Source organism: Copadichromis virginalis, linkage group LG19 (genome assembly GCF_057382275.1).
Source record: "Copadichromis virginalis isolate Kocher_CV1m ecotype Utaka linkage group LG19, C_Virginalis_male_GT1.1, whole genome shotgun sequence".
In the NCBI taxonomy this organism is placed as follows: Eukaryota; Metazoa; Chordata; class Actinopteri; order Cichliformes; family Cichlidae; genus Copadichromis; species Copadichromis virginalis.
In genome coordinates, this window is record NC_140636.1 from 30,982,962 (window position 1) to 31,010,793 (window position 27,832).

Consider the following 27,832-nt stretch of genomic DNA (forward strand, 5'->3'; position numbering starts at 1 on the left):
AACTGAAAGTAGGTCATCGCGAGTGATGGAGCTACTGTAGGAGGGCTATTTGCCGGTTAACCCAATTTAAGTCCACGTTAAAAAACGCAATTTCCCATGTTCCCTTGTGCAGTTTCTTCGATCAAAGTACGACTGTAAGCTGTTTACCACACACACAAATCAATGGTGCTTCGCTTCGAGTCCGTTAAATGTGACAATAATATAAATAATGGCCGCTCCAGTGAGCACTACTCCGCTCCGGGACTCGTCTCCTTGATCCGGGCACCTTGGCGTGGGTTTCATTTCAAGGGGAATATGTGGGGGACACGTCCGTTACCTCAGAGCTAAACTACAGGAGCCAGTAGCAGCTACTGCTGCTGGGAGCGCAGCGGAGGTGACATCACACGTCTCCAGCGCTGACAACCGAGGCACCAACCACCGCCGCTGCTGCTGCTCCTCAATGGACAGCTATGCCCGTGACAGGACCGCGGCCATTAACCAAAACGGCAACCTATCAGAGTTTTAGGACGGTCCACGCACGAATGATGCTGTGTAACTGCCACTAATCCTGCTGTGGCTCACAGCTGTGCGCGGCTCTGCTCTCTGCGCTCATCCTGCACACAGGCAACCTGCTTATGAATTTATTTTGTTTTTGCAAATTCATTATGGTGTCGCGCCTGAACTACAGTGAAAAATGGCCCATATCGTCCGCCGTACACTTACAGTAAGTGCTTGAGTAGATATGTTAAAATCAGTGCAACCTGATACGTATGTTAAGCGGAATAGATAGATTTAAAAAAAAAATAAAATAAAATAAAATACTGTGACTTTGAGTAAGGAGCTCTTGCTTCCTGCTACACGCCCTTATTTATTTGTAGCCTGCAGCCACTTCGTAATGCGACCTTTATTTATTTACAGTAATATGCAGTAGGCTGGATGCTGACAGACAAAGATGGGATGCATCCGGGCTTATCTGCAGAAATTAAGACGCAGGGTAAAGGTGGACCGGCTCAGAGAGCTTGGTCGACAATATCCAGTGTTCTGCTTCCTTCTGCTGGTCCTGCTTCTCTCCACTGTGCTTTTGAACAGGTAACTAGTTCACTCTACATAGGCAAACCTGCAGCCCACTCAATTTCACTTCATAGCTTACCATGTTTTTATTCATTTATACCTCACACCTCCTTTTTACTACAGATATATTCACATTATAATGGTGTTTTGGTCGTTCCTGGCTGGAGTCGTCACTTTCTACTGCTCCCTGGGGCCTGAGTCTCTGCTGCCTAACATCTTAGTCTCCATTAAACCAAGAATCAAGGTCTGTTAGAATTTAACTGAACAAATTAGGAGGATACAGCCTCCACACTCTGAGTGCCACAACTGATAGAAATATATGTAATGTCTATCACTTGTTGGAAGCATGCCATTGCTTACTTATACATTGATGATGATGAATAAAAAGGCACAAAAGCAAGCAGCAGCAGTTCATAATCTTTGCTGTTGACTTTATCTTGTAGTCGTACCAGCAGGAGCTGTTTCCGCTGGGCCACAGCTGTGCTGTTTGTGGAAAAATCAAGTGCAAAAGGCACAGGTGAGTGACGTGGTTATGCTGTTGTGCAACGGTCGTAGACTGGACAGAAGCTGACTTGTGTTTTATTGAAACCTTATAACTATTTCAGCAGCAGTTATATATTTAGCATAATAAATGCTTAATGCCTGATGTTGTTTACAGATTATCTGTGACCAAGTCCATATCACTGTGTTACTACGTATGCTATACATATATATATATATAACCTCATTACTGGGTTGACAACAATAAGTTACCTACTTATTAGGTCATGGGAGATTTAGCAATGCCATCTAGTGGCCAGACTGGATTCTTCTGTCTTCCTCTGCTGATGATACTGAATTTTTTCCATTTCATTCCTTTTTAAAAAAAATTTCGTTCATATTTATAGACCGACTCTGTTACTGGAAAACTATCAGCCATGGCTTGACCTGAAAATTCCTTCTAAAGTGGATGCCTCACTCTCAGAGGTAATAGACATATTTGTTACACACGTCATTATTCTTAAATAAACATTAAATTAATCTATCAAATTATGGCACAATAAAATCTATTGTTTTTATTTTAGATTCTAGAGCTTGTTCTGGAAAATTTTGTATATCCTTGGTATAGGTAAGAGTTTCTTGTATCCTTCCTCCGAAGTTCAAACTGTGTTGTGTCCTGTGAAGTGAGGGGACAGATTTCTTTTTCCTTTCAGAGACATCACAGACGACGAGGCGTTTGTCGACGAGCTGAGAGTGACCTTGCGTTTCTTTGCAGCCGTGCTGGTTCGTCGGACTCAGAAGGTGAAACTTAGACTCTATAAAGACAAAAAACTTTTTAAACTGGTCTTCATCATTTTTAAATAAACTTGTCTCTCTCTCTTAGGTGGATGTGGCATCTCTCATCACAAAAAAGCTCCTTAAAGTTTCCATGAAGCACATTGAAATTATTAGCAAAGCAAGGCAGAAGGGTATGGCAGATATAATCACACAGAGCAGTTTGTTTTTTATTTCTTTTATCATAAAAATGTTTTTTGGTTTCTTTTCAGTAAAAAACATAGAGTATCTTCAACAAGCTGCCCTGGAGGAATATGGTCCTGATCTCCACGTGGCTCTTCGCAGTCGCAGAGATGAACTTCTCTACCTCAGGAAGCTGACTGAGATACTGTTCCCTTACATCCTGCCGCCCAAGGCCACAGACTGCAGGTAACTGACTGCTCTGGAAGTAAAGCCCATGCACTGCAACCATAAATTTATCCAATTAAGTCACAACAGGAATGCACAGCATGATTCTTTATTGCTTCATTCTCTTACTTCCTGCTTCTGTATCTCGTCATTCTCTCAGATCTCTTACACTCCTGATAAGAGAGGTTTTGGCTGGTTCTGTCTTCCTTCCTTCGATGGACTACTTGGCTGATCCTGTGAGTGTAGAATAGAAATCCAAAGCTGTTTTTTCCCTTGAACGTGTCTTTGTCTTTGCCAGTCTAACAGGATATTTCTTTTATAGTCCTTTAACCAGTGCTAATGTGCAGTATTATGAGAATGCAAATAAAAGACAAATCAAAACATTACTTACAGCGCTACACTTGAGTTTGAAACTTACTGACTGCTTTTTTGTGTGTTTTTTTTTTAAATTCAGGACACAGCGAATCATTTAATTTTGATATTCATTGACAACTCACCTGTAAGTATATACTGGACTGTAACTGGCTGTCATTTACACTCACCAGTCACTCTGTTTGGTTCACCTTTCTAGTAACAAGTCAGGTCGATCTTTTGCTTTCTGAACTCAAATTTTTGTGGCATAAAGCAGGTTTGTTGGCTGGGTTATTAAAGATGGACATGGTCAGCAGCAGTACTCAGTGTGTGTCAAGAAAATATCCCCACACCATTACACCAGCACCACCTGTCTGAGTTATTGGTATAAGGCAGGATGCATCCATGCTTTCATGCTCTTTACATTAAATTCTGACCCTTCCCTTTAAGTGTCGCAGCAGAAATTCAGACTCAGACCAGATAATGTCTTTTGAATCTCCTGTTGTCCAATTTTGGTGAATCTTTGTGTGGTCCTCTGTTGCTGTAGCCCATCTGATTCAGTGTTCAACATGTTGTGCATTCAGAGATGCTGTTTTGGATACCCTGGTAATGAGTGGTTATTTGAGTTACTGTCGCCCTCCTATCCTGTCTGCTCAAAGCAGCCAGAAGTCTGGCCACTGTCTTCTGACCTGTGACGTCCACAAGGCATTTTCATGTAGAGAACTGCTGCTCATGGGATATTTTCTCTTTTTCAGACCATTTTCTTGAGATGGATGTGTGGAGTAAATCCCAGTAGATCAGCAGTTTCTGAAATACTCAGCCCAGCCTGTATTAGCACTAGCAACCATGCCACATAGAAATCCACTTAAATCTCCTTTCTTCTCCGTTCTGATTCTTCTTCCGAACTGGCATAGGCATACCTAACAGAATGAAGGGTGAGTGTATCTTCTGTGAATTTTAAACGTGTATTTAATTTTTCCCGACTTGTTCACTCCAGCCTGAAGAAGCCACAGAGCCCACTTCAACACTGGTTCCTTTCCTACAAAAGTACTCTGATACTCGCAGCAAAAAGCCCTCAGTAAGTGTTTGCTTTCATCTAGGAGAGTGAAGTAATTCATTAAAAACCTACAAAAATTCAACTGCAAGCCGTCTTTGAAACAAAAGCCATCTGGCATTAAGCAAAAACCTAGTGACAATGTGTAGCTGGTATATGGGACAGCGTAAGCCTAATAGAAGCAGGAGGAATATAGCAGGCAATGCTTTATAGAGTATATTAATCCATTTTTTCCTGCCTTTGTATCAGGTGCTAAAGCTGGAGTTGAAGGAAATTCGAGAACAGCAAGACCTTCTCTTTCGCTTTATGAACTTCCTAAAGCAAGAAGGCGCTGTCCATGTCCTCCAATTCTGTCTCGCAGTTGGCAAGTATTCAGTTTTTTCTCTAAATTGTTAGTAGTTGTTAATCGTTGTTGTTACCTTAATTACTCAGTTCTGTCAGTCAACAGCTTTTCATCACCCCATCTGAAATTATCAGGAAAAATTACCACTCATGGGTGGCAGAGTTAACCTATCACTGTGACGTATTGATGTCTGACTCTCTTAACTTCTCAGAGGAGTTCAACGACAGGATTCTGTGCCCTGAGCTGTTGGATTCAGAGAAGATGATGCTCCATAAGGAAGTGAAGAAGATCTACGAGACCTATTGCTTGGACGAGAGTGTTGACAAAATCCGCTTTGACCCCTTTATAGTGGAAGAAATACGCAACAGTATGTGACAGGAGTCATTATCGAAGTTAAAGTGTCTTAAACATCCTAGGTGTGCCTTAATGAGTATGCATGCTGTGTAGTATTCTAACTCGCTTGTGTGTTTTTGTTGAACGTCCTAGTTGCTGAGGGTCCTTATGGGGAGGTGGTGAAACTGCAGACCATGAGGTGCTTGTTTGAAGCCTACGAGCACGTCCTCTCTCTTCTGGAGAATGTTTTCACCCCCATGTTCTGCCACAGCGATGAGGTTAGCGCCCACACCTCAATAGAAACCACTAAGCCTATTGTCACCCAGCTTGATTTCCAGATTTAAGCATTTTCCTGTCTAAATTATGGGTCTTTAAGTTGAGACTGAATGATCATTCCTTAAATTTAGTATTTTTATTGTCTCAGATGTACCAAAACTATATCTGTAAAATGCTTAAACTCAAACTCAACTGGAATTTGTTGACTCAGACCCATTTTTCCATCCCCCCAGCTACCAACCGCTATCGGCCCTGTCATCAATATCAGACGCGCAACCGGCCAATGAGCCGGCGCTGGCATTATGCCAAACTGCCAAGCTGAATTTCACCCCTCAGAAGCAATTTCATTGAATTCAGCTGGGTGGACCAGAGCTCAGCCATTGTTCAGAGCAGGCCATAGCCCTGTGTGAATAGTGTCTGGATAACAATGCGAGGTTATTTTCTACTTAGTTGCCACCCCTGTTCTTGCTCCCAAATAAACTGGGCATCAGTGGTTATTATTGTTTAGGCATTAAGAGGTCAATAGATATGGCATGTTCCTTGAGTTTAGCTTGCATACTGTACCAGATTTTCCATATGTGTTGTTTGATTCCCGTGACCTTTTTTCCACAGTACTTTCGGCAGCTTCTCAGAGGGGCCGAGTCCCCTGCCAGAAATTCCAAAATGAGCAGGTAGGTTTCACTTTATGTTTGTGTGTAACAGCATAAAAGTTTAGCATAATGATGCACAGGTGGACTTTCAGAAAATATAGAAACAGAAAACAGCGCAAACACAAATTCACTGTTAACTAAGATTTTAGACACACAGTAAATTTCTGTGTTTTCTTCCACGTCCAGTTTTCCTGGTTTCCCTATTAAACGTACATAAATCCCTGTCCCTGGATATGCTATGAGCCAGCTGCGTCACACATAAACATAACTGTAACCAAGCTGTATAGAAGCAACCCATTTTCTTGTAATGCAAGTTATATTAGACCACTGCAGTATAGCTGTAACTGAGCTGAAGCCATGGATCGACTGTCATGTTTTCTATCGCGGGGTGTGGTGTGTACGTGGCCACGCGGCCCAGCCACTAACTCCTTGTGCATATTGTTCCAGAAATAGCGTCAGTTTGGATGACATTCGGTGAGTACAAGTCGTCAGTGTGCTGATCAGAACAGTGGCTGGCTGAGTAGTGCTGCACGCAAGGTTCCAAAAGACACTTCATACTTAAGATTAAAGATGTGCTGCCTTTTTTTTTTTAACAGAATCACTGTGCCCTGCCTGGGCCCGAGCCGTCAAGGAGGGCTTCAGTTTCATAAGCACTAGCTGATACTGCGATAATGATATATAATCTTTTAGCACTCATCTCATTTCACCCCTAAATACATGTTTTATTTGGTGAGTGTGCTGTAGCTGCAAAAAGAGAGAACACTGAGTAAACTGACCTTTATGAGCTAATCATAGCATGTGTCACCAGTAAGCCTATGAGCAGATAAAGCTAATAAAAGCATTATATCCAAAATGAGAGAATTAAAATGAAGGAAAACTCATTTTCTGTTTCATTTCCAACACCTGAAAGCAAACTTGTTATAAAGGCAGTTTCCAAAGCAGCATAAATTACGCCACTCAAAATGATAGCTGGGATAGCATATAATTGCTTTCGCAGCCCACAATCACATGTGACCAGTTTCGAGGCTAACCTTCCTCCATACCTGCGATTAAGAAACCTTCTCCACCTCTGCCCGTTTGTCTGCCCATTACGCCCATCTGTGTATTTCCACCATCGTGCCTGTGTCTGTGACCGTATGTCCACTCTGATTCTGTGACCACCATACTGCCTGCCCTGGTATGATCCACGATCCGCTCCCTCCTCTTGCCCGTGGGGATGTGACCCTGTTCTGCTTATAGCTCCTGGGACTGGAGCCCCGAGTCCCCGTCCTCACTGTTCACCGCCTCTGGCAGCTCTTCACCTGCATCTTGTAACTCCCTCCATGCCCAGTCCACGTTCACAAACTTCCCATATGGCTCGCTATCCCACCGCCACTCATCACCCAAGTAAGTCAGGGTCCATCTGTCTGTCACAGGTCGCTCAGTGTGATGTCATGCTATCCAGTTTCACACCCATGTGACCCCAGTCCCAGCCGGACGCCTGCATGGTGGGGTCTATGCACGGGATCCTGTTTTAATTTGTCGTTTTGTTTCCTCCAGTCTTGTTTTTGACACCGCAGCCACTTTTTCTGTGCTCGGCTTCTTGTGTAGTAGGCGTATCTCTGTGCGTCATGTGGTGATTTTTATTTTACGTGAGCAAACCGGCACTCACACAGAGCAACTGTGATGTTGTGTGCTTTTTATCGGTTGTCAGGTAACTGATCATCATCAGCATTTTTTACACCCTGAAAATATCCCCTCCAAGCTTCACATCTGTTCATCACTGCTCAGTGCTTTGTTGTGTGTGTGTGTGTGTGTGTGTGTTTTTTGTGGCTCTGCAGCGCTTTACCAATAACGCAGGCATTTTATTGTGTTGATTATTGTTGACTGTGAAGTTAAACGTTCTCATTGGTTTGGCTAGATTAGCTTTTACCTCCCATGATACAGATACAGTAAGCTGCTTCTTCTTCCCTACAGTCCCTGCTCTGTCACCTCTCTGAAGCTGCATGCGCTTTGCTGAAGCCAAGCGCATCTCCTCCTTTGCTCCGTGTTTAATAGCCTCCTTGTTTGAACTGCAGGAGTACGTCTAAGAGGGGCGAGTCCTTTGGGATTAGCCGCATTGGCAGTAAGATCAAAGGAGTGTTCAAGAGCACAACGATGGAAGGAGCCATGCTGCCATCCTATGGGCTGGTAGAGGGGGAGGATGATATGGTAAGGCACATCTAAAAGTGTCCTAAACATTCATTATAAGATGATGATAGTGTATAAAATAATGCTCACGTGGTGATAGTTGCTTTTTAGGGTTAAACTGCATGTCAAATTTAAAGCAGCGTGTCAAATTTATTAGAAGTAACTGCAAACAGAGTCTTCAAGTCATATTGAGGGTCTCCTGAAGTGATTCCCACATGGGGGCGCTGGTGAGTAAAGAAAACAAAGCCACAGAGTCTATTAATTCTACCTTATGGGCAAATCTTCAAGGTTTTCAGTGCAATTTGCAGACTCTGCCGAGTTTGACAAAGCTTGTTTTTTGCTGATCTCTTCAGGCATAATAAAATATCTGTCTATTTTTCCAATATTTAAATCCAACGTTTGGGTTCTGGCGTTTTCTGAGGTGGAGTCCATGAATTTGCCTGTTTTACAGTAGATAGTGTTGATTTTAAAGAGCAAGAGTTTCCCTGTGAAACCACAAAGATGACCTGCGAAAATGACTAAATATCCACCTTAAATGAAAGAAATTTAAAAAAAAGAGTGTCAGATGAATGAAAATCCGCTAGTTTAAGAGCTTTTGTAAATTTATATTGATGTGACTTCAAACACAGTCTGTTACAGCACTTTACAGTCTTCACTCTGTTAATTCCTTGTTCGGCATTTATTGTAAAGGGATATCCTGTGTATACGTTGCACTTCCCTTACTTGTGGTCAGGTCTCAGTCACCTTTTTTTTGTTTAGTTGTCCCTGATCTTCGCATTTGCTGTTCAATTTAATAGTAATTTTGATAGGAGTAGATTATATGGTTAAGGTAAAAAAAAAAACATACACAAAGTCAGGCCTCTACCTTTGTGTGTTTTGCAGCATAAAAGTGGTCGTGTTGTTCATCTATCGTGTACTCTGCAAAGCCTTGACCTCAACCACTCTCACTTCCTTCTATTCAAGGTGGAGGAAGCCATGATGGTGCTGGAAGATGACCCCCCTATGGAGGCGGCCTCCACCCCGAGCACCCCGCGAAACCTCTCAGCCTGGAACATCACAATCCCGTACATTGATTTCTACGATGACGACGTAAAGAGGGAGCGCATTCCAGTGTTTTGTATTGATGTAGAGCGCAATGACCGGAAGGCAGGTGAGGCTGTGCGGACCTTCATTAAAGCGTACTTGTAAATAATCTGTAATACTATTAGGTAACCATTAACTAGTGTGATGAGCTGTTTTGGTTTGGGGTCATTAATTAAACCTTGTTGTTTTACTCTCTGCAGTCGGACATGAGACTGAGCACTGGTCTGTGTACAGGAGATATTTGGAGTTCTATGTCCTAGAGTCAAAGCTCACCGAGTTTCATGGTAGGTTTTCTACATAATGCTAATTTAGAGCACATGCACTGCTCTGTTTTTCATTCAAGGCCATCAGGAAGGAATTTTCCCATGAAAATGACGTCGTCGACTCCACAGAAAAATCCCAGATTATTACTTCCAAGTAAACTTACATTTTAGAAGCGAAGAACATTGAATGGGCCTGTTGCCTTATTTGGGGACTTGGAAACTACACGGCTGTTATGTTCCAGTTAAAGAGAGACACATTTTTAACACTTGTCTTTGTGAAATCTTACACCATTTGCAGGCTCATTTCCAGATGCGCAGCTGCCCTCAAAGAGAATAATTGGTCCCAAGAATTACGAATTTCTGACATCGAAGAGGGAGGAATTTCAGGAATATCTTCAGGTAGATATCTGCGCTTCTCTTGGCCTTTTCTTCTGAATTGCACTAGGCACGATACTCAGTCATGTGAAAAAGAAAGTTTTCAAAGGACTCCATGAAGTGCTGTGAAACATTGAGTACAGCCTTACTGCTTCCATAGAAATTATGATGCTAATAATAGTCCAATCAAATGCACTTGATGAAAGGATCATGCAAGTGTGACCATCTCTGATGTTGAAATGCAAATGCTTTTTTAATGAGGTAGCATTTAGATAGGTGTAATATATACTGTACCTAGGCATTATAACAGGTTTTGATCAGCTACAATAATCACTTTTAAAAGTTTCATGCTTTAAGTAATTACTGTGTAGCTACACTTTTAACATTTTGCTATATAATTTCTTTATATAATCGTACTATGATGATTGTAGTGTATGTATATATTTATGTCTACATGTACCCAACCCTAATAATCATAAACATAATATACAAAAATGTGCATCCTATTGTTAATTCTAATAGCAAAACCTGACATTTAGCACTATGCATTTAGTTTATGCATTTTCTGCAAAATATATATTGGAACCTGATGACTTTCTAGTATTAATTAAAAGAATATTCTCCTAATATAAGATGTTTGGAGTAAATATAGTAAAATTGATGAATATAACCTGGGGGCATCAAGTGTAATTTTAAAACGAACCTCAAATAAATAAAAAAAAAAATACAGAAAATGTTTACTTCAACTTATTGCTGCTAGAGGTGATTCTAAAAGTTGCTGAATCATGGTTTGTACTGTGAAAACGTCTTCAAATAACTAAATAATAAAAACTAAGAAAATGACTTTGAGGGGAGGCGGTTGGTGAGAAGGTTACGAACAAATTAGCTTGAAATACGTACGCACACACACACACATTGTTGAAAGGTTTTTGGGTGTAGTTTTCTGTGCGTATGCGTTTATCAAGAATACTTCAAATTAGGTTTCAGAAAAAAAGAAACATTTAAAGTCATCTTAATCAGTCTTAGTCAGTGGTTGAGTCACTTCTTGTAAAGAGAGAAAAATATCTTTGTCGTTGCTTCATTTGGTGATTCTAAGAGCAGCTTTTCAAAAACACAGAGGAAAAAACTGAATAAAACACAATTCAGTCTCTGCAGTTGCTGCCAAGGTCCTTAAACACTTCAAGGAATAAAATTTGAGTCTTAACTGTTGAACATTTATAGAGAAAAATGACAAAACTCGGCAAGGAAAGATTTTTAAATGGTCCCCACCTGGAGGACCATCAGTACAGAATCACAAGAGACAACACAAAAAGCAGTAAAAGTGTTCACTGTGATGGATTAATTACCTTGAAATAAGTTTTTTCAAGGCACACCAAGAGGCTGCTTTGAAAGCTTGGGAATTAATTTTAAAAGTTGCAATGTTCTGTGGAAAGTAGTAAGCACTAATCCAAACTTGGTTGGGAGGCTTTATAAGAAGAAAAACCCACATAAAGCTCTTGAAAATCCACAGTCTGCTTTGTTCTAAAAACGAGTAAAGCACTTGTATCTGCTTACATTTGATCATACACAATAAATCTGCAGTCCTGTGATTGATTTTCAGCTACAGAACAAATCTGTGTTTTCATTATCTGTTTACTTTGCAGAAACTCCTGCAGCACCCAGAGCTGAGCAACAGCCAGCTACTGGCCGACTTCCTGTCTCCTCATAGCATGGAGTCTCAGTTCCTGGACAGGATGTTACCTGACGTGAACCTCGGTACAGTATGAGGCACATTCTCTCTGACCTGGCTGCAGAGAATGTGACAGACGCTTTGTTTAAACAAATGTGCAAAATAGATGATGTTTAAACAGCCTGTGGAAATGTTTGATCAGGCTGACCTTGGGTTGGATGAGAAGAGATGTGTCTGGAAAAGAGGCACAACGTGACAGAAGCATACATCACTGAGATAAGGTTTTTTATTTTTCACAGGTAAAATCATTAAGTCGGTCCCCAGCAAACTGATAAAAGAGGTGAGAAATGCATTTATTCTGGGACACAATATGTAGGATGTGCTTTGTGTCTCATCTTTCACAATACAGATGTTTTTAAATGTCAGCTTTGTGTTTTTGAAACCATAACTACCCAATATACATTTTGCACGTGTGCTTTTTTTTATGGCAGAAAGGGCAGCACCTGGAACCTTTCATCCAGTCCTTCTTCAATTCCTGTGAATCTCCCAAACCCAAACCCAGCCGACCTGAGCTCACTATCCTGAGTCCCACCTCAGAGAATGACAAAAAGGTTGGCAAGTGAGGCTTTATAGCTTTTTGACTGTCTGCATTGTTTAAAAGAGTAGCCTGAGGAGAATCCTGAGTACTGGTAGAGTCCTCCCTAAGGCTCAGTTGCAATTAATTGTTCCTGTTACAACTGTCTGATCAAAAGTCCACAAGGCAGCTGAGCTTTACAGATATACAGTGGGGAAATAATTAGATTATTAGAGCCTCTGCTGAATTGGTGAGTTTGCTCACTTACAAAGAAACAAATCAGTCTCTAATTATTATGGTAATTTCTTTTTAATGGAGCGAGACAGAAAATTGATCAAAAATCCAGAAAAAAACATAGTGCATAACAGTTATGAACTGATTTGCATGTCGTTGAGTGGAGAAAGTATTTGATCCCCTACAACCTAAACAGATTAAAATCAATTGTCGAGACTTCTGATCTCAACTTATGTATATAAAGCACAAATGCCAACCGAATGGATTTCCATCACAATGGGCAAGACATAAAAAGGCTGTCAAAGGATGTCAAGGACAAGATTGTCAACTTGCATAAGGCTGAAATGAGCTACAAGACCATCAGCAGGAAGCTTGGTGGAAGGAAGTGGCAACTGCCGGTGCGATTGTTCAGAATAAAAATAAAAAGACCATCAATCACCCTCGGTCTGGAGCTCCATGAAAGATCTTGCCTCATTATGTGAGGATCATGAGAGTGGTGGTAGATCAGTCCCAACCTACATGGGAGGAGCTTGTTAATGAAGGCAGTAGGGACCACAGTCAACAAAAACAACATTGGTAGCACACTACGCCGTAATGGATTGAAATCTTGTAGTTCTTGCAAGGTCCCCCCACTCAAGAAGTTACAAGCCTGTCTTAAGTTTCCAGTGAACATTAAAATGATTCAGAAGAGTGTTGGGAGAAAGTGCTGTTGGAAGATAAAACCACAATCAAGCTCTTTGGCATCAACTGTGTTTGGAGGAAGAGAAATGCTGAGTATGACCTAAAGCCTCCACCATATTTCCCACAGTCAAGCATGGAGTGTAAACATTATACTTTGGGGCTGTTTTCCTGCTAAGGGTACAGGATGTCTTCACCGCACTGAGGGTCCAATGAACGTGGCCACGCTTGGACAAGAACCTGCTTCCCGCAACCTGAACACTGAAGATGGGTCGTCGTCATCTTCTAGCAACACAGTGACCCAAGACATACCAGCAAGGCGCCAAAAGAGCAGCTAAAGAAGAAGCACATTAGGGTCATGGAGTGGCTTAGCTGGTCTGTAGACTTTAGTCTTATAGAAAATCCATAGAGGGAGCTGAAGCTTTGAGTTGCCAAGCAGCAGCCAATAAAAGTGAAGGATTTAGAATTTCTGTAAAGATGAGTGGGCCAAAGTCCCTCCTGAGATGTGTGCAAACCTGGTGCCAACTACAAGCAACTTCTTACCCCTGTAGCAAACTTACAAATTGAGCAGGGGATTAAATAATCCCCTAAATAAAGTTTTTAAAGCAAAGACAGTGATTTTTATCGACTATTGATGGAACTGTTTATGCTGATATTTTGTTTCCTCTAGTGTTTATTAGATTCCTCTGTCTTGAATTAAAAGGAAGTTTAATGGGATTAAAATCAGCCAATGGTGATTCTAGTATTACAGACACAATAGAATAAAACATCAGCACATGCGCTATTTTTGCAACAAATTTTGTGAAGTAGCACTTCACAAAATTTAAATGAGGTCTGACATTGCCAAGAAAGGCCTCGGGCATTTAATCTGAGAACTTGCCAGTGGCTGAACTGATGAGATCATAACAGCTTTTTGCAAGTGGTGCTTAAACAAACACGTCCACTTAACTTAACATAAAATCTGAATATATTCCTAAAAGAATAGGGACGTTACATATTTACTTTGCCAGAGTTTTGTGAGTCACTCATAACTGGAAATGCTCTCAGATAGAGACAGTGGGTGTTTGAAAGAGCTTCAGTCTTAAAATCTGACGCAAGTGTCTCACCCCCAGCTCTTCAATGACCTCTTCAAAAACAATGCCAACCGATCAGAGATGACAGAGAAGAGACACAATCAGAACTACTTCATGGAAATGATCACCATTGAAGGGGTCTATGACTACTTGATGTATGTTGGTAAGTAGAGGTTTGGGGTTTTTTTTGCAGTCTGTTCTGCAGACACAATTTATGATGTTTCCTTTCCATGCTTAAACATAGGATGTGGATAGATTTGTACCGGGTTGAAATGTTATTGGAAAGTGTTTCAGAAAGGACTTGTTTTGCGAGGTAAAATACTAAAGTGAAATACTCCACATGTGCCATTTGTGGATCTGCTGTGAAACCACTTCTGGGTTGTGCCACAGCAGAGATACCCTCTCTCGGCGTCTCCCTGAAGGCACAGGGACATTTCCAAACCAGCTGAGAGACACAATATCCACCTCAACTACTTCCATTTGATGCAGAGAAGCAGCGTCTCTACTCTGACTCCCTCTTGAATGACTGAGCTCCTCTTCTTATCTCTCCTCGCTTCCTTCAGAGGAAGCCCATTTCCACCGCTTGTCTTATTCTTTCATCCGTCTTGGTCTGTGTAGCTGACAGACGCTAGAACCATGAAACATATGGCTGAAAGTGCATGCTGCTAAAAAAGAAATATTAGGTCAAATAATTGAAAAATGTCCACAGTGTTAAGTTTACACCAAATGAGAAACCATAAGGTCGGCAAATAGGGGATGAGGAAAGAGAGATTGTAAAACACACAGTTTACACTGATAGGGCATAACGATGACCACTGACAGGTGACGTCAATTACAGTGAGTGAACATTTTGTCCTGGAAGTCGATGTGTTAGAAGCAGGAAAAATGGGCAAGCGTAAGGATTTGAGAAAGTTTGACAAGGGCCAGAATGTGATGGCTAGACAGCTGGGTCGGAGCATCTCCAAAACTGCAGCTCGTGGTGTGTTCCTGGTCTGAATCGCTCAATACTTATCAAAAGCAGTGAAGGAAGGAACAGTAGTGAATCAGCAACAGGGTCATGGCTCATTGGCCCATTGATGGGGAGCAAAGATGAACTACTGTAGCTGGAATTGCAGAAACAGTTACTACTGGTTGTGATAGAAATGTGTAAGAACACGCAGAGTATTGCAGTTTGTTGTGTATGCATCTGCATAGCTGCAGACCAGTCAGGGAGCCCATGCTGACCCCTGTACAGTGCTGAAAGTGCCAACAATGGGCATGTGAGGATCAGAACTGGACCATGGAGTAAGAAGAAGATGGCGTGGTCTGACGAATTACATTTTCTGTCACATCACGTGCATGTGTGAAGCTTCTCTGGGGAACACCGGACACCAGGATGCACTATGGCAAGAAGGCAAGTATAAACTCGCAGAAGCAGTGTGGTGCTTTGGGCAGTGTTCTGCTGAGAGACCTTGGGTCCTGCCATTGCTGTGGATATTACTTTGACATGTGTGGAAACTGTATTCCCTGACGGCTGTGAAAAATGTATAGTATAGAAGTTTGAGGTGATGAATTGGCCTCTAAATTCCCCAGATGTAAGTCCAGTTGAGCATCTGTGGGATGTGCTCCAGTCCATGGAGGCTTCACCTCGCAGCTTATAGGACTTGTTGGTACGAGCGTCTATGCTTTGATTGTTTAAGTGCTGCGAGCAACACAATATCAGACAGATGGTCATAATGCTGTACCTGACTGGTGTATATTAAAAAGATAGGTCATGTAGGTGATCAGTGCTCTCTCTCTTCTTCTTGATTTTTAGGCAGAGTCGTCTTTCGTGTCCCTGATTGGTTGCACCACCTGCTAATGGGTGGCAGGATCCTGTTCAAGAACACACTGGAGGCCTACACAGATTATTATCTTCAGTACAAACTCAACCAAGTGGTCCAGGAGCACCGGCTAGTCTCGCTCATCACCCTGCTTAGAGGTACACGGCCAAGGAACCGAAGAGAGTCTGCGTGTTTGTGAGAATCTCGAACTTTAAACAAACAAACTAAGTGAGGTTGATAGGTTTGTAGCTTAAACCTATTCGCTGGAACGTTGAAGACAATGTAATTACACAGCAAAGCAAGACACGAGTAGGCAAAGTTCTTCATGTTTCTCGTGCACGGGAGAGAACCGGACAAACGCCGTTCCTTCGCTTGACCCCAGTTGCTCTCGTCCGCTCTCCCGTAACACTGCTCTTTTATTTAGGTTACATGAATATACATAGGTTCATTAACATATGACGTCTACATACAAAGAGTACCTTGCCTGTGCGTTGTGTGTGTGTGTGTGGGGGGGGGGTCAGAGTGTGACCCCATAAATGACTTCCCTAAACCGGCTGGTCTGGAAGTCCAGCAGTTCATCTAAACAAAAGGCACGTAGACTAAAACAGATATAGATACGTTTATCCTGCCATAAAACAATAAGAGAAGGTATGCCCTCTCCCATGCTCCCAGAATGTGGGTGTGAATGCCAGAACACTCTGGAATGCACACAAAGCCTTTGCAGACTATTAAGGATCACACATCCTATCACTACACAATCGATTATACACCTCTAAGCATATATGGTTAAATATTTCTAAGCATAAATGACAATAAACAATACAATCTAACAGAGGTGAAATCATGCAGTGAATCTTTGCCCTCATAGACTCAGTTTTCTGTGAAAGCAGCCCGCCTCGCCCCGCCCAAGACAAGCAGAGGAGAGCAAAGAAGACGTTCGAGGAGATGATGAGCTATATTCCAGGTATTTATTTAGTTCTTCCAAGTCGCCTTTTGTAATTTATGGACCACTTGTAGTCGGCATCTAAACCTACAAGACAAGTGGTGAGTTTTAAATTGCCGCCTGGGGGCTTGTCCTTGATTTATCTTCAGACTTTCTGGGGAAATGTATCGGAGAAGAGGCCAAGTATGAAGGAGTGCGTCTCCTCTTTGATGGACTACAGCAGCCAGTGCTCAACAAACAGGTACAAGGACAGACACGCGCAAACAGCGAGGACACACTCGCTGCTTTCTCAGAATGTTTGCACTTCGCTGATAGGAAACGTGATAGGACATGAAAAAAAAGCTGTGCTAGTATATGACAGATGGGTATATGAATGAAATTGACTTGGGGTACCTCTGAATGTAACATTCGCACTTTATAATAGGTACGCAATGTAACATGCAGTTTGCTGAAACACAGTTTCCTCTGCCGTTCTGCATATTGGTTGTGTTTCCATCTTTATTTAAACACGACTGACCTTAATGCTTCTCATCTTGTTCCTACCTTTTTTGCTTTGCCTTCCTCAGCTGACATATGTGCTGCTGGACATCGTCATTCAGGAACTTTTTCCAGAGCTAAACAAGGTAAACACATATTAATTTTTGTTCACCCACCCATCTATAGGCTCTTATCCTCCACAGAATGGAGAGTGAATATATCCTGACACCCAAAAAACCCCAAATACCAAAAAATGAACAGAAAAATGAAAAAACATGCAGTCAATAACTATCAGCAATATCATTGTTAATCGTTGCATAAGTGAATGAATGAGACTGCATGATGATGTTCAATGTTAAATGAATACAAGATTAAATAACTGCATTTTTAGTGGAGAAATACACACATATCACTCGTTAATAAGTATGCCAAAGTCCTTTACCTGGATAGTCGTACAGTAATGCTTCTGCAATTGGAGTGAAGATTCGCACCAAAATCTCAAAAATTATGAGCATAATTCCGATGTTGAATTTGTTTTACCCCTATCCCCATATCTGGATTTATTTCTGTTCTTCTGCTTTTGAATATATATATATATAAAATGGTTTAATTGGATGCATTTAGGTTAGAGCAGAGGTTAGAGGGCAACAAAAGGCTTGAAACGTAAGAGGTACTAGAAAGGAACAGCTGGAGGAAAATTTAGCAACTAATGAGGTTATTTGGCAAGACCATTGGGCATAAAAAGAGCATTTAGAAGACGGAATTTCACCAGTCTGCAAAACATTGCCCCTACAAATTGTTGAATAATATCAGAATCATGTTCCTCAATATAAAACTTTGAAGGGTTTAAATATCTCATCATCTACAGTACATAATATCATCAACAGATCAGGGAATTGGGAAAAATCTCTGTGTGCAAGGGACAATGCTGAAAATCAATATAGCATCTTTGGACCCTCAGGTGTCAATGCTTTAAAAACAGGAAAGAATCTGTCATGCAAATCACAGCATGTGCTCAGGAACACTTCCAGAAATCACATGTTATCAGGCAAAGAAGAAGCCATAATAAACACTTTATGTTTTTTAAATTGTTCTTCTATATTTAATTAGGTGTGCTTTATGTGACTGCATTCCATTTTTATTCTTCCCAGTGTCCCAACTTTATGGAAATGTGATTGTACACAATCAAAGCTTTTTCACATTTTCTTTAAATCAAACACCAAACCACAGCAACAGACATCTGCTTCTGAGTTAACCCTGCATTCTTGTGTTCTCAGCAGGTGCAGAAGGAGACGTCTGTGATGGCTCCATGGATGTAAAATAAACATGAGCCAACATGCTTGGCATGCCCGAGCTCATCTGACACTAGACTAAATCCAACGCATAGACCTTCATAACTGACATGTACAGTAACTGTATCTGGATACCTGCTCCCACAACAGGAGGAAAGGCAGATGGTTTCCCCTGGTGCATCTGTCATTAATTTGTAAAATAAATACATACATGAAGTATATACTAAATAAAAAGTCAGAATTTAACTGACAATTTCTTCTTTGTATTATTATTAGCAGTAGAAGCTAACAGTAAAAGACAGTGATTTAACAGTTTTGTCAGGTGTGGTGGAGGTGGAGAGGACACAAATGACCAAGGCAGGGAAATAAACAGCAAAAGGAAAGCCTTTATTGGGCTAAGGAAAAATCCATAGTACACAAAATCCAAAACCTACACTTGAGGGAAACCAGAAGTATGAATAATGAGCAGCAGACCAACAGATAGGGGATAAGCAGGCACCAGGGTGGGTAGATAATCACAAAGGACAGACAGGAGGAATAGGGAGACAAGACTTGTGGAAAGGAATATAAGGAGGGAAGGCAAAGGCACTGTCAGCTGCATTTTCCAAGTGGTCCAAACAGTGGATTTAAATTGGCACAGTTTTTAGATGGGATACCCATCCTGATGTAACCCAACTCATTTATCTGGGCTTAAGAAGAACACTAGGAATGCACTAACCTGAGGCTGGGTTTATGTCTAATCAGTCAGTTTGAAGATGGCATTTGATTGAGAGAAATGTAAAATATTACAAGCTTAATAGCTGACTGCTAATAAAGGAGTTATCATAGCAAGCAAATACATATCACTATACTAATATTTCATTAAAGAGCACAATCATTTGCCCACTAAAGTTAAGTTTATGTTGGAATGACTACAAGATGAACAGAATGCACAATGAATAATAGATTTTCTTTTGGTATTTTCAATGTGTAAAAATAAAAGTAGGAAAAAAATCCTTAGAATTTTAAAAGCACTTTTGTAAATATGAATTTTAGATGTACTGACAAATTCATGAACTCAGTGCAGATGAATCTTTCAGCTTTGCATATATGCAGATCAAACAGGTCCTCATGACAACAAATCACTGGCTTGTTTACAAGTCCTCACAGTTTCTACACAGTAATGCATTCATGTTTGTAACCCGATGAAAACAACATTCTTTTTAAAGATGACGTGCATTCTGCCTGACCACAGTTTTTCAGGCATTTGAATAATGGTAATTAAAGAAAATCATTTGGAATAGTTGTTGCTTTGTGTGCTTTTTACTATCCACTGTTATTTTGTAAAATAATCTCATTCAGAAAATTGACCAAGCTTCATACACTCCCTCGTCTTTCAATCAGTAAGCTCTATCATTCAATATAACTTTGCTTTTTATATTTAGGTTGTTTCTTTTGGTACATTTGTGTGTCGGTTTGAGTAAACAAGACTGTCGCTCATGCTTTTTTGGGGGGTTGCTGAATCGTTGTGGGTTATAATAAGTTTCAACCTGGATGCTGGCTACCCCGAGGCTGAACCTGTAATCCTGTTGTCTTCTAGTTAGCTTTGAGGGCAGCGAGCTGAAAAGACAGTTAACCAAGTCCTGGAGCTTTTCAATTTATCACAGTTTACCAGAGTGTAAAAAGCCAATCAAAGTGTCACAGACAGACACAGACTCAGCAGCAACAAGCCAATACTGTATGAAGCAATGACAGCAGAGTTCCTGAAAGTGATGCGGCCTTCTACTGCAGGGAACACGCGCTTCATGTCAGAGATGTACTTGGAAAAAACGGTAATGTCCAAGTCACCTGCAAGAAAAGGCAAATTTTTTTTTTTTTAAATCTCAAAGTGGCATTAAATGAATCAATATTACATCATTAAAATACATAAATAACATCTTCATGATGCTCGATTCTCGATTTCAAGAGTGATTTTTGTAAAATTTAAAGAAAACTGCAGAAACATATTTAAACGATTTAAACATCCCTGCTGGAGAGAATCCCAAGAGTAAAGATCGAGAACTAAAGAGTTTACAGGTACAGCAGGCTTTGATTTGTTGTTCATTTCTGTCTCTGAATAATGGGTGGGAAAAAAAGTTAAAAAACAAAACAAAAAAAATCCAACCTCTGTGTGAAAGTTTGCCACAGTTAATATGAGTTCTTCAACCATCCTCAAAAACAATGGATTTCTATGTCCCTCAGCAGATCATCAGCTTTTCAGGCTTAGAATCATAAGTGTTAATACAAAGCGCTACGGCAAAACTGTCCAATGGTTGTTTCAGCATTTCGATAAACTGTGCCAGAGTGCCAAAAACCCTTAAAGCAATGCTGGAAATGAAAATGTCACAAGCCACATCCTGCTATTCTTTTCTTCTTTAGTGCGGCCTTGAGGATAACAAAAACTTTTCCACTATACCACTACAGAGATATTTTACTGCAACGTGTGTTGTCAAGTTTAAAAACAACTGCAGGACTTTGAGTCACAGAATAAACTCTTGAGAGCAGATGTTATATGGCTGCGTTTCCATGTGTGGTCCATATGTTGTTTTTCCCCATTTCCATGCGTTTCACAGACAAGTGCGCCACAGTTAATTCTCAGTGTCCGCTCGTAAAATGTTTCTCACTTTAGGCATTATCAGATGAATTCATCCATTTTAACATGGACAGGATGTTAGAATTTCACTTTAGACAATCCAGTTAATTCATGAAAAGCACTGTCTAGCTCCTTCCTGTGATGTTTTATTTAAAAAAACATTAATGGTCATGACTCAGGTTGCATTCCACCAGGGAGAAAAAAAGCAAGGGACAAATGACTATGAAACATTAAAGTTTGCAAACCTTTATAACAGTCTGCCAAGTCTTGGAGTGATTGCTAAATGAGCTCTTTTGTTCTATTTATATATTTAGATTATATGTATTTCTAAAGGGAGTGTGAGTATGGAGTGGACCACAGCAGCAGAAACACCTTCAAAGAAGAAGTCTAAACTTGGATGCTTCAAACACACAAGTATTCAGTCTGGCAAACAAACGTTTGCCAGCGAGTAGTGCGGTGCTCTGAACGGATAATTGGAGGTGAGCTTCCCTCCCTCCAAGACATCTACAGGAAGCGGTGCCTGAGGAAAGCGGGGAGGATCATCAAGGACTCCAGTCACCCCAGCCATAAACTGTTCAGACTACTTCCATCAGGAAGGAGGTTCTGCAGCATCCGGTCCCGTACCAGCAGACTGAGAGACAGCTTTTTCCATCAGGCCATCAGACTGCTGAACACGTCATAGACACCTCAGCTTCACTACTGGAACTTCAACATTATGCACTCCACACTGTATATAAATGCCACTTGTTTTGCACATATTCAACTCTGTATATTTTATATATTTTATTATTATTATTATTATTTTATTTTTTTACTATTTAATTTGTAAAAATGTGTATACACACACACACACACACACACACACACACACACACACACACACGTAGGAAAATATTTAGTATACACATCCAGAAATGCATACACTATTATATATTGTACATATATTTATTAGTTTCAGGTTGGCCATTCTTGTATTTTGCTCGTTTGTGTTGTTGTGTTTGCACATCTCTGTTGCTTGTGGGGCTCGCACACAAGAATTTCACTCACATGTGCTGTGCCAGTGTGCCTGCACATGTGATGTGACAATAAAAAGTGATTTGATTTGATTTGATTTGATTTGGCAGCGAAGAGGATATAAAAAAATCAGTACCCAAATTTAGTATCACAAGTGATAGTCTCAAAACAAATGTGATGCACAAATAATCATTATTCGTGCATCAGTTTTAAACTCAATTGCAATCTTTGCTTCCCACAGTTACACAAAAGTGATATTTAAAATGCACGCTCCTCCAATGCAATGCAAAGAAACAACAACTATGTTAAAATAAAGATATGCAGATATCCTTTGATTGTGTTTTTTTTCCAAAATACTTTGGCTTCACGATAAGAACAAAATGTATGCAAAGAGTGCGGTTATGTCAATTGCGTGGAAATACCATTATCTGCAGTTTGATGGATGCACAAAGGCGAGGGAAAAACAACAGAACAGTTGCTAACGTGACTTTTCCAACATCGAACATTAAAGCGAGCCCATAGGGCGTGTAAGCGTATCCATCCAGCTCACAAAGGTGCACTGAAACTTAACACGTTTGCATTCGATTTGCCAAAGACGTGTATCCGGTAACCAAGATGAGTAACGAAGGTTTCGTGACAAAAAGATGTAATTCATTTTCCAAAATAGAAAAACTTGTGCTTTATGCAAAACAAGGAAAGGGGAACTGTAGAGGGATCTCACAGCTGCCAGGTACTTTGCTACGAGTTGATTATGATGTTAGGGATGTTAGTGTGAGGTTGACCTTTGACCTTTTGAATTGAAAATGTCATTTTTTAATGAGGTCAGTGTGATTTTTGACTAAGAGGATGCTGGTGCTGGATGCAGTAAAGGTCCTTTTAAGTGCCTGAGGTAAACTGCTTATAAATTTAGAACAAGAGTCTGCCACCCACCTGAATTATGTTTCAGTAACTCCCTCTTAATCATTGTAAAGTTATCGCCTCCACCCACCATGTATGAAGGCATGACCACGGTGTATGTCTTCTGTGGGTCTAATGGTTCATACTTGGGCACGCGGCACTCTGTGCAGAGCAATGACAGCGATGCTACACGCTGGTTCACTGGCTTGGAGAGGTCGTACTTCACATGAATGCCTGGAAATTTAAGGGAAAAATGGCATAGTGTTTACATTTATATAAAGAGACTAGTGTGTCCTTGTGGCATGCGATGCAATGACAAACTCGACCACATTCTTCACACGTTTCACTCTCTTTTTTACCACTTGTTGTTCTCTACAACTCTCGGCTGCAGCTTTCCAGCCACACGTACAAAACAACAACAACAACAACAACAACAACGTCAGGACCCAGTTCATTCTTCTTTCATGCAGGGGAGGCGTGATGAGCTGACTGAGCTCAGCCTCACCCCGCAGCCGCACCACGAACCATGCCCCACCACAGTCCTGTTTACTTAGAATTAGTAAAACACAAATTAAAATACTTTTGGGAGAACATCAACAGCATTTTATGTTTAGTGTAAGGCTGGAGACAGTGGGTTGTCTACTAAGATGAGACAACAAACACTACCTCAACTACCTCATAAAGCCACTGATTATTGTTTTCACACTGCACTAAATACACATGTGCATTACGGTTACTTTAGGAACTGATTCATATAACATGCTATTTAATGTCCTGTTACAAAACTAGGCACACCTGCAGCTGAGCAATGCTTTCAGTGCAACTTTTGTAAGCACATGTTAGATATGTATTTCTAACCCTTTGTTATAAAAGATTATTAAACTATTCTGTGTTAGCAGAGGAGCACAGACCTGAGACCTGAAGAAATTCTCCAGTCTTTCTTCCACTTCCATATCTGTGAACAGAGTGTTCAAATGCCTTTTTTATTGTTGAGCCTTTTATTTGGACCAAGTCACAGGTTCCTCCAAATGGTAACACGGTGAGGATCTCCTCCATTGTTATGGAGCCTAAAAGGACAACATATAAAGGTAAATAACAGCAGATTACAAAACACTTCAAGGTGAATTAAGAACTCGGCAATTCTGCACAAAGGAAAAAAAAAATCTACCATTTCTGTAGCGTTCGTCTATCGCTGTCCGTATGCCCCCACTATTCAGCATACACAAGCTTACATGATTCCACTGCTCCCCAGTTGAATGCCTCATATTGTGATACACCTGTAAATGCAAAAGAGACGTATTATATGACAGAGAAATTCTCTTTGCTTCTGGCTGTTTGTCGTCACCTTTTATCATCATAAATATCTGTTATGATCAATCACCTTCCTTAAAAATAACGCAGTCCTTTTATAACCACTAATTCACACTTAACTCATGTTAACTAAGTGAAAAATGCCTGTAACTTTTACCATGGCATCACAGATTAGGTTTCCCAGGTTACACTCCCGAAATCGGCACTCTTCAAATGACCCGTTGAGGTAGACTAAGGTTTGGCCCACATACTTAGTCGAGTATTGAGCCAAGTCTGTTTTCCACTTATTAACATCAGCAAGGATCTCCGCATCTGAAACAAAACAAAACAAAACAAAGAAGAAGAAAAAAAACACAGATCGTGACTGTTGGAGAAAAAAAATCTAGATTATTGGATTTTGAGTAAATCCCTGAGAGCAAATAGATAATCCTGGAGCTCTAATGAAGAATTTACACAAATATGGTAACATTGCATTTGTAAAGCAAGGAACAACTCCACTTTTTCAATATGAGATTGCAAATCATAGTTACAATGTCATATTGAATGACATATTGCTGCTGTAGCCATCTGCTTCAAGGTTCAACATGTCCTGCAGATCTTGGTTGTAACAAGTGGTGATTGTTACTGTTTCTGTCTCTGTAAGCCTGGCTGTACGGGAAAGGAAGCTTAGGTGGGAAAATCCCAATACATCAGCATTTTCTATAATAGTCAGCCGAGTCCATGTGCCAACCAACCCACATTCAACGTCACTTAAATCACATTTCTTTTTCACTCTGGTGCTCACTTAGAACTTCAGCAGGTCATCTTAACCATGTCTACATGTCAGAATGCACAGATTTGCATTTCTTTTTAAGTGACCTTTCTCACTGTCTCTCTTCCCCTGTTTTTCTTCTCCTTCATCTTTCTTTCTCCCTTTCCTATCCCCTAGGTATGTCTGTCCTGTTTGTAACAGCTGAAAATAAAATAAAATAAATAATAACAACAAAAGTCGATCAAATGGACCAATACGGCAAGTCATGATCCACTTGGTAAAGTAAATCCATTGGGTATCTTTGTTGGCCTTCAGACATCAATTCTGACGGCTGAAGAACCAAACAGGACAGACAAAAAAACAAAACAAAAGCAAAACAAGTCATTGGATGATTAGATATTTGTGTTAGTGAGCAGTTGTACCCAAGAAAGTGGCTGCAACATATATTCATAGATTATATAAGATATAAGGTGCTAACTAGTTTAATTTAATGAGTATAATACACTTCATTAAACAACAAGAAGTATCTTTCAAAAAGGTAAGTAATGTTAAAGTTCTTATTTGTGTGAGCACATGTAAACTTTTACTAGAAAATGGATGTGATGGGAGAGCCTGAGTCCTGTGTTGTGTTTTTGTTATTCTTTTCATACTGAGACAAATGAGCTAAAGCAGTTTTTACCTCTATGTACCACTGGATGTTCAACTGTCAGCAAAGGAATTTAACACTGAAGATTTGTTGATATTGTGATGAGTCTTGGACAATGCAATTTTGCCCCACTTTGCTGTAAGTATGTGCAAACATTTTCCACCACTCAAGGATGGGTGTGTGCATCAAAATCCAGTAATAACAAGTTACCTGGTAATGTAAACAAATATGAGATAAGAAATGATCACTAAAGTTCATGTTCTGCGTCAGGAGCAGGAATGCTTACTAAAGAGCTTACCCAGCTTTTAAAAAAGTTTTCTCTCTCTTTCAGAGTAATTTAGTCTCATTGCCGCTTCTGATTATATCCAATTTCTTTTGTGTTCACAGAGATAAAACTTTTGCCTCATTTCCCAAATCCTTAATACACTTCCAGGAACACTGAGAAATTTTAACATGATAAAATCTTATTTGGTTCAGTGAATGGTTTCGACTTTTCAAACAGTAACATGTGTACAGTGTAATCTGATATTTTAGTCTACCTTGAGGTATGCTGCTGTCCATTAGGATGGGATTTCCAACGGCTTTGATGACATTGCCAGCATCATCAAAAGTCACTTTTAAGTGTCCAAGATATTTCCCAAAGGCGTAAGCCTGGACCACTGGCACGTCTCTTCCATGGTTGGATTTTACTATAAAAGGATATGGGCCAGCTGGCACTTCGGAAGATGGGGGCGTTCCTGCAGAGAAAGAAAATGTTGTGGTTTGTAGCCTAAGTGGTTCTTTCTTTCTGTTATAGTGAGGTTAGAAGCATGCCATTCCTTTAAATTGGTTTGTTGCATGTGTGAAATGCAGTTTTTGTGTCTGGAGACAGCTGGATAAACACTATAATAAATAACAATAGAACAGGATAGAGATACCTGTGTAGAGGAACGTGTTGGTATGCCCTCCAACAACAACATCCACCCCTCTCACGCGTCTCGCTATGTCTTGATCCACAACAAAACCAGAGTGTCCCAGGGCAATGATTTTATTATAGCCCAGACTTTCCAGCTTATTTACTTGAGCTTGAAGTGACTCCACCTCATCTTTGAACTTGAGATGTTTGCCTAACACGCACAGGAAATAGGGGACGGATGGGTGCAAGCAAGCAGTGCACATTTCAAAACACTGGTGAATAAAACGTCTAAATACTGGATAACAATTTGAAAGTTGTTATTACAAGGCAAGACATCTGGTAATGTAGCTGAAAACACCAACAATCAGCGACACTTTATAAAGAAAGAGAGTTTTATTTGAGTGATATTATCCTGATTGTGATCCAGCTTCATCCACGAACTGGAAAAACAAAGCATGGGCATTGGGCGGGACATCATTGGAACAGATTTACCTGGCCTGGATAAGAATGGCGTCTCTGCTGAGGTATAGCCAACCACAGCTACTTTCTCTGAGCCCACACTGATAACTTTGTAGGGACTGTAGTATTTATGAAGCTCTGCCAGGGTTTGGTCGGGTTTAATATTTGCACTGACCACAGAGAAATTTATATTCTGGAGAAAGGGTTGAATGAGACCCTCCACTCCATTGTCAAACTCGTGATTTCCAAAAGCCTATGTGACAAAAAAAAAGAACTTCAACTACTTTATTAACTCATTAAATATAATGATTTACTAAAATTTAAAAATGAACACATAATTGACTTTTTAAAGAAACTTATCTTCGAAAAATACAAACTTGAACCACTTTAACACACAAAAAGTTTCCAAACAACATAGAAATTAAAAGAATACTTGCCATAACATCATAACCAAGTTTGTTCATAAAGTGTGCGGCTTCAGCGCCATTATAGTTGTTGAACCAGACAGTCCCTTGGAATTGGTCTCCAGCATCCAGAAACACCACGTTCGTCTCTTTTTTTCTGATCTCGGTCACTTTCGTGAACCTCCTGGCCACACCAGCGAAGCAGGGACGCTCTGCTCGACACTTTCCCGAGTCCTTGCCGGTCTCCTCGATTCGTGCATGGTTGTCATTGGTGTGGAGTATTGTCAGCTCGAAGGTCGACGCTCCGCTCCAGCAGTTTAAAACGAGGCAGAGCGAGGTCAAGAGAGCGCGCAAACCCATGACGTCTCCGTGCGTAAAAACCGCATTTGTGACCAAGAATGTATAGCACATTGAAGGAGGCGTCGGCTTAGTACAGAGGGAGGAAAAAGTCCAGGAAATTCCGACATAGAAAATTAGTGAGAGAAAGCGTTCT

At 40.6% G+C, this 27,832-nt stretch overlaps 2 protein-coding genes across 8 annotated transcripts; one reads left to right on the forward strand and one right to left on the reverse strand.

Annotated features, from left to right (window-relative positions):
* The first annotated feature begins 138 nt into the window (after positions 1-138).
* On the forward strand, positions 139-22,073 carry LOC146686473 (sorting nexin-14-like). Of its 5 annotated transcripts, none has more exons than XM_085441760.1 (31): positions 139-703; positions 898-1,068; positions 1,174-1,294; positions 1,494-1,567; positions 1,938-2,016; positions 2,115-2,158; positions 2,244-2,331; positions 2,414-2,498; positions 2,577-2,733; positions 2,873-2,948; positions 3,167-3,211; positions 4,061-4,141; positions 4,367-4,481; positions 4,672-4,827; positions 4,947-5,071; positions 5,682-5,740; positions 6,167-6,193; positions 6,959-7,105; positions 7,777-7,909; positions 8,852-9,038; positions 9,172-9,255; positions 9,533-9,633; positions 11,253-11,364; positions 11,578-11,618; positions 11,770-11,889; positions 13,877-14,000; positions 15,633-15,797; positions 16,508-16,603; positions 16,732-16,823; positions 17,149-17,205; positions 18,337-22,073. In XM_085441760.1, exons 2-31 carry the CDS (start codon positions 932-934, stop codon positions 18,376-18,378), a joined length of 2,970 nt encoding a protein of 989 aa, XP_085297886.1. In that variant the 5' UTR covers positions 139-703; positions 898-931; the 3' UTR covers positions 18,379-22,073. The 5 variants fall into 5 exon arrangements, with proteins under 5 accessions (XP_085297886.1, XP_085297887.1, XP_085297889.1 ...); XM_085441761.1 differs by having other exon boundaries at positions 18,340-22,073; XM_085441763.1 differs by lacking the exon at positions 6,959-7,105.
* Positions 18,718-27,832, reverse strand: LOC146686474 (snake venom 5'-nucleotidase-like). Of its 3 annotated transcripts, none has more exons than XM_085441765.1 (9): positions 27,373-27,832; positions 26,969-27,188; positions 26,499-26,687; positions 26,121-26,318; positions 24,342-24,496; positions 24,042-24,150; positions 23,785-23,940; positions 22,907-23,107; positions 18,718-20,178 (listed from the first exon to the last, which is right to left on the reverse strand). In XM_085441765.1, the coding sequence occupies exons 1-9, from the start codon at positions 27,748-27,750 to the stop codon at positions 20,021-20,023; spliced, it is 1,764 nt and encodes a 587-aa protein (XP_085297891.1). In that variant the 5' UTR covers positions 27,751-27,832; the 3' UTR covers positions 18,718-20,020. The 3 variants fall into 3 exon arrangements, with proteins under 3 accessions (XP_085297891.1, XP_085297892.1, XP_085297893.1); XM_085441766.1 differs by having other exon boundaries at positions 26,121-26,314; positions 26,495-26,687; XM_085441767.1 differs by having other exon boundaries at positions 19,972-20,178; positions 22,965-23,107.

What these genes read in the sequence shown, in the direction of transcription:
- LOC146686473 (XM_085441760.1), top strand. Translation starts at nt 932, where the DNA reads ATGGGATGCATCCGGGCTTATCTGCAGAAATTAAGACGCAGGGTAAAG. An exon ending in ATCAAGTGCAAAAGGCACAG is followed by an intron (nt 1,568 to 1,937) that starts GTGAGTGACGTG and finishes TCATATTTATAG; the next exon opens with ACCGACTCTGTTACTGGAAA. An exon ending in TGACTACTTGATGTATGTTG is followed by an intron (nt 14,001 to 15,632) that starts GTAAGTAGAGGT and finishes CTTGATTTTTAG; the next exon opens with GCAGAGTCGTCTTTCGTGTC.
- LOC146686474 (XM_085441765.1), bottom strand. Translation starts at nt 27,750, where the DNA reads ATGTGCTATACATTCTTGGTCACAAATGCGGTTTTTACGCACGGAGAC. An exon ending in GGACAGCAGCATACCTCAAG is followed by an intron (nt 24,497 to 26,120) that starts GTAGACTAAAAT and finishes GTTTTGTTTCAG; the next exon opens with ATGCGGAGATCCTTGCTGAT. An exon ending in AGACGAACGCTACAGAAATG is followed by an intron (nt 23,941 to 24,041) that starts GTAGATTTTTTT and finishes TTGTCCTTTTAG; the next exon opens with GCTCCATAACAATGGAGGAG.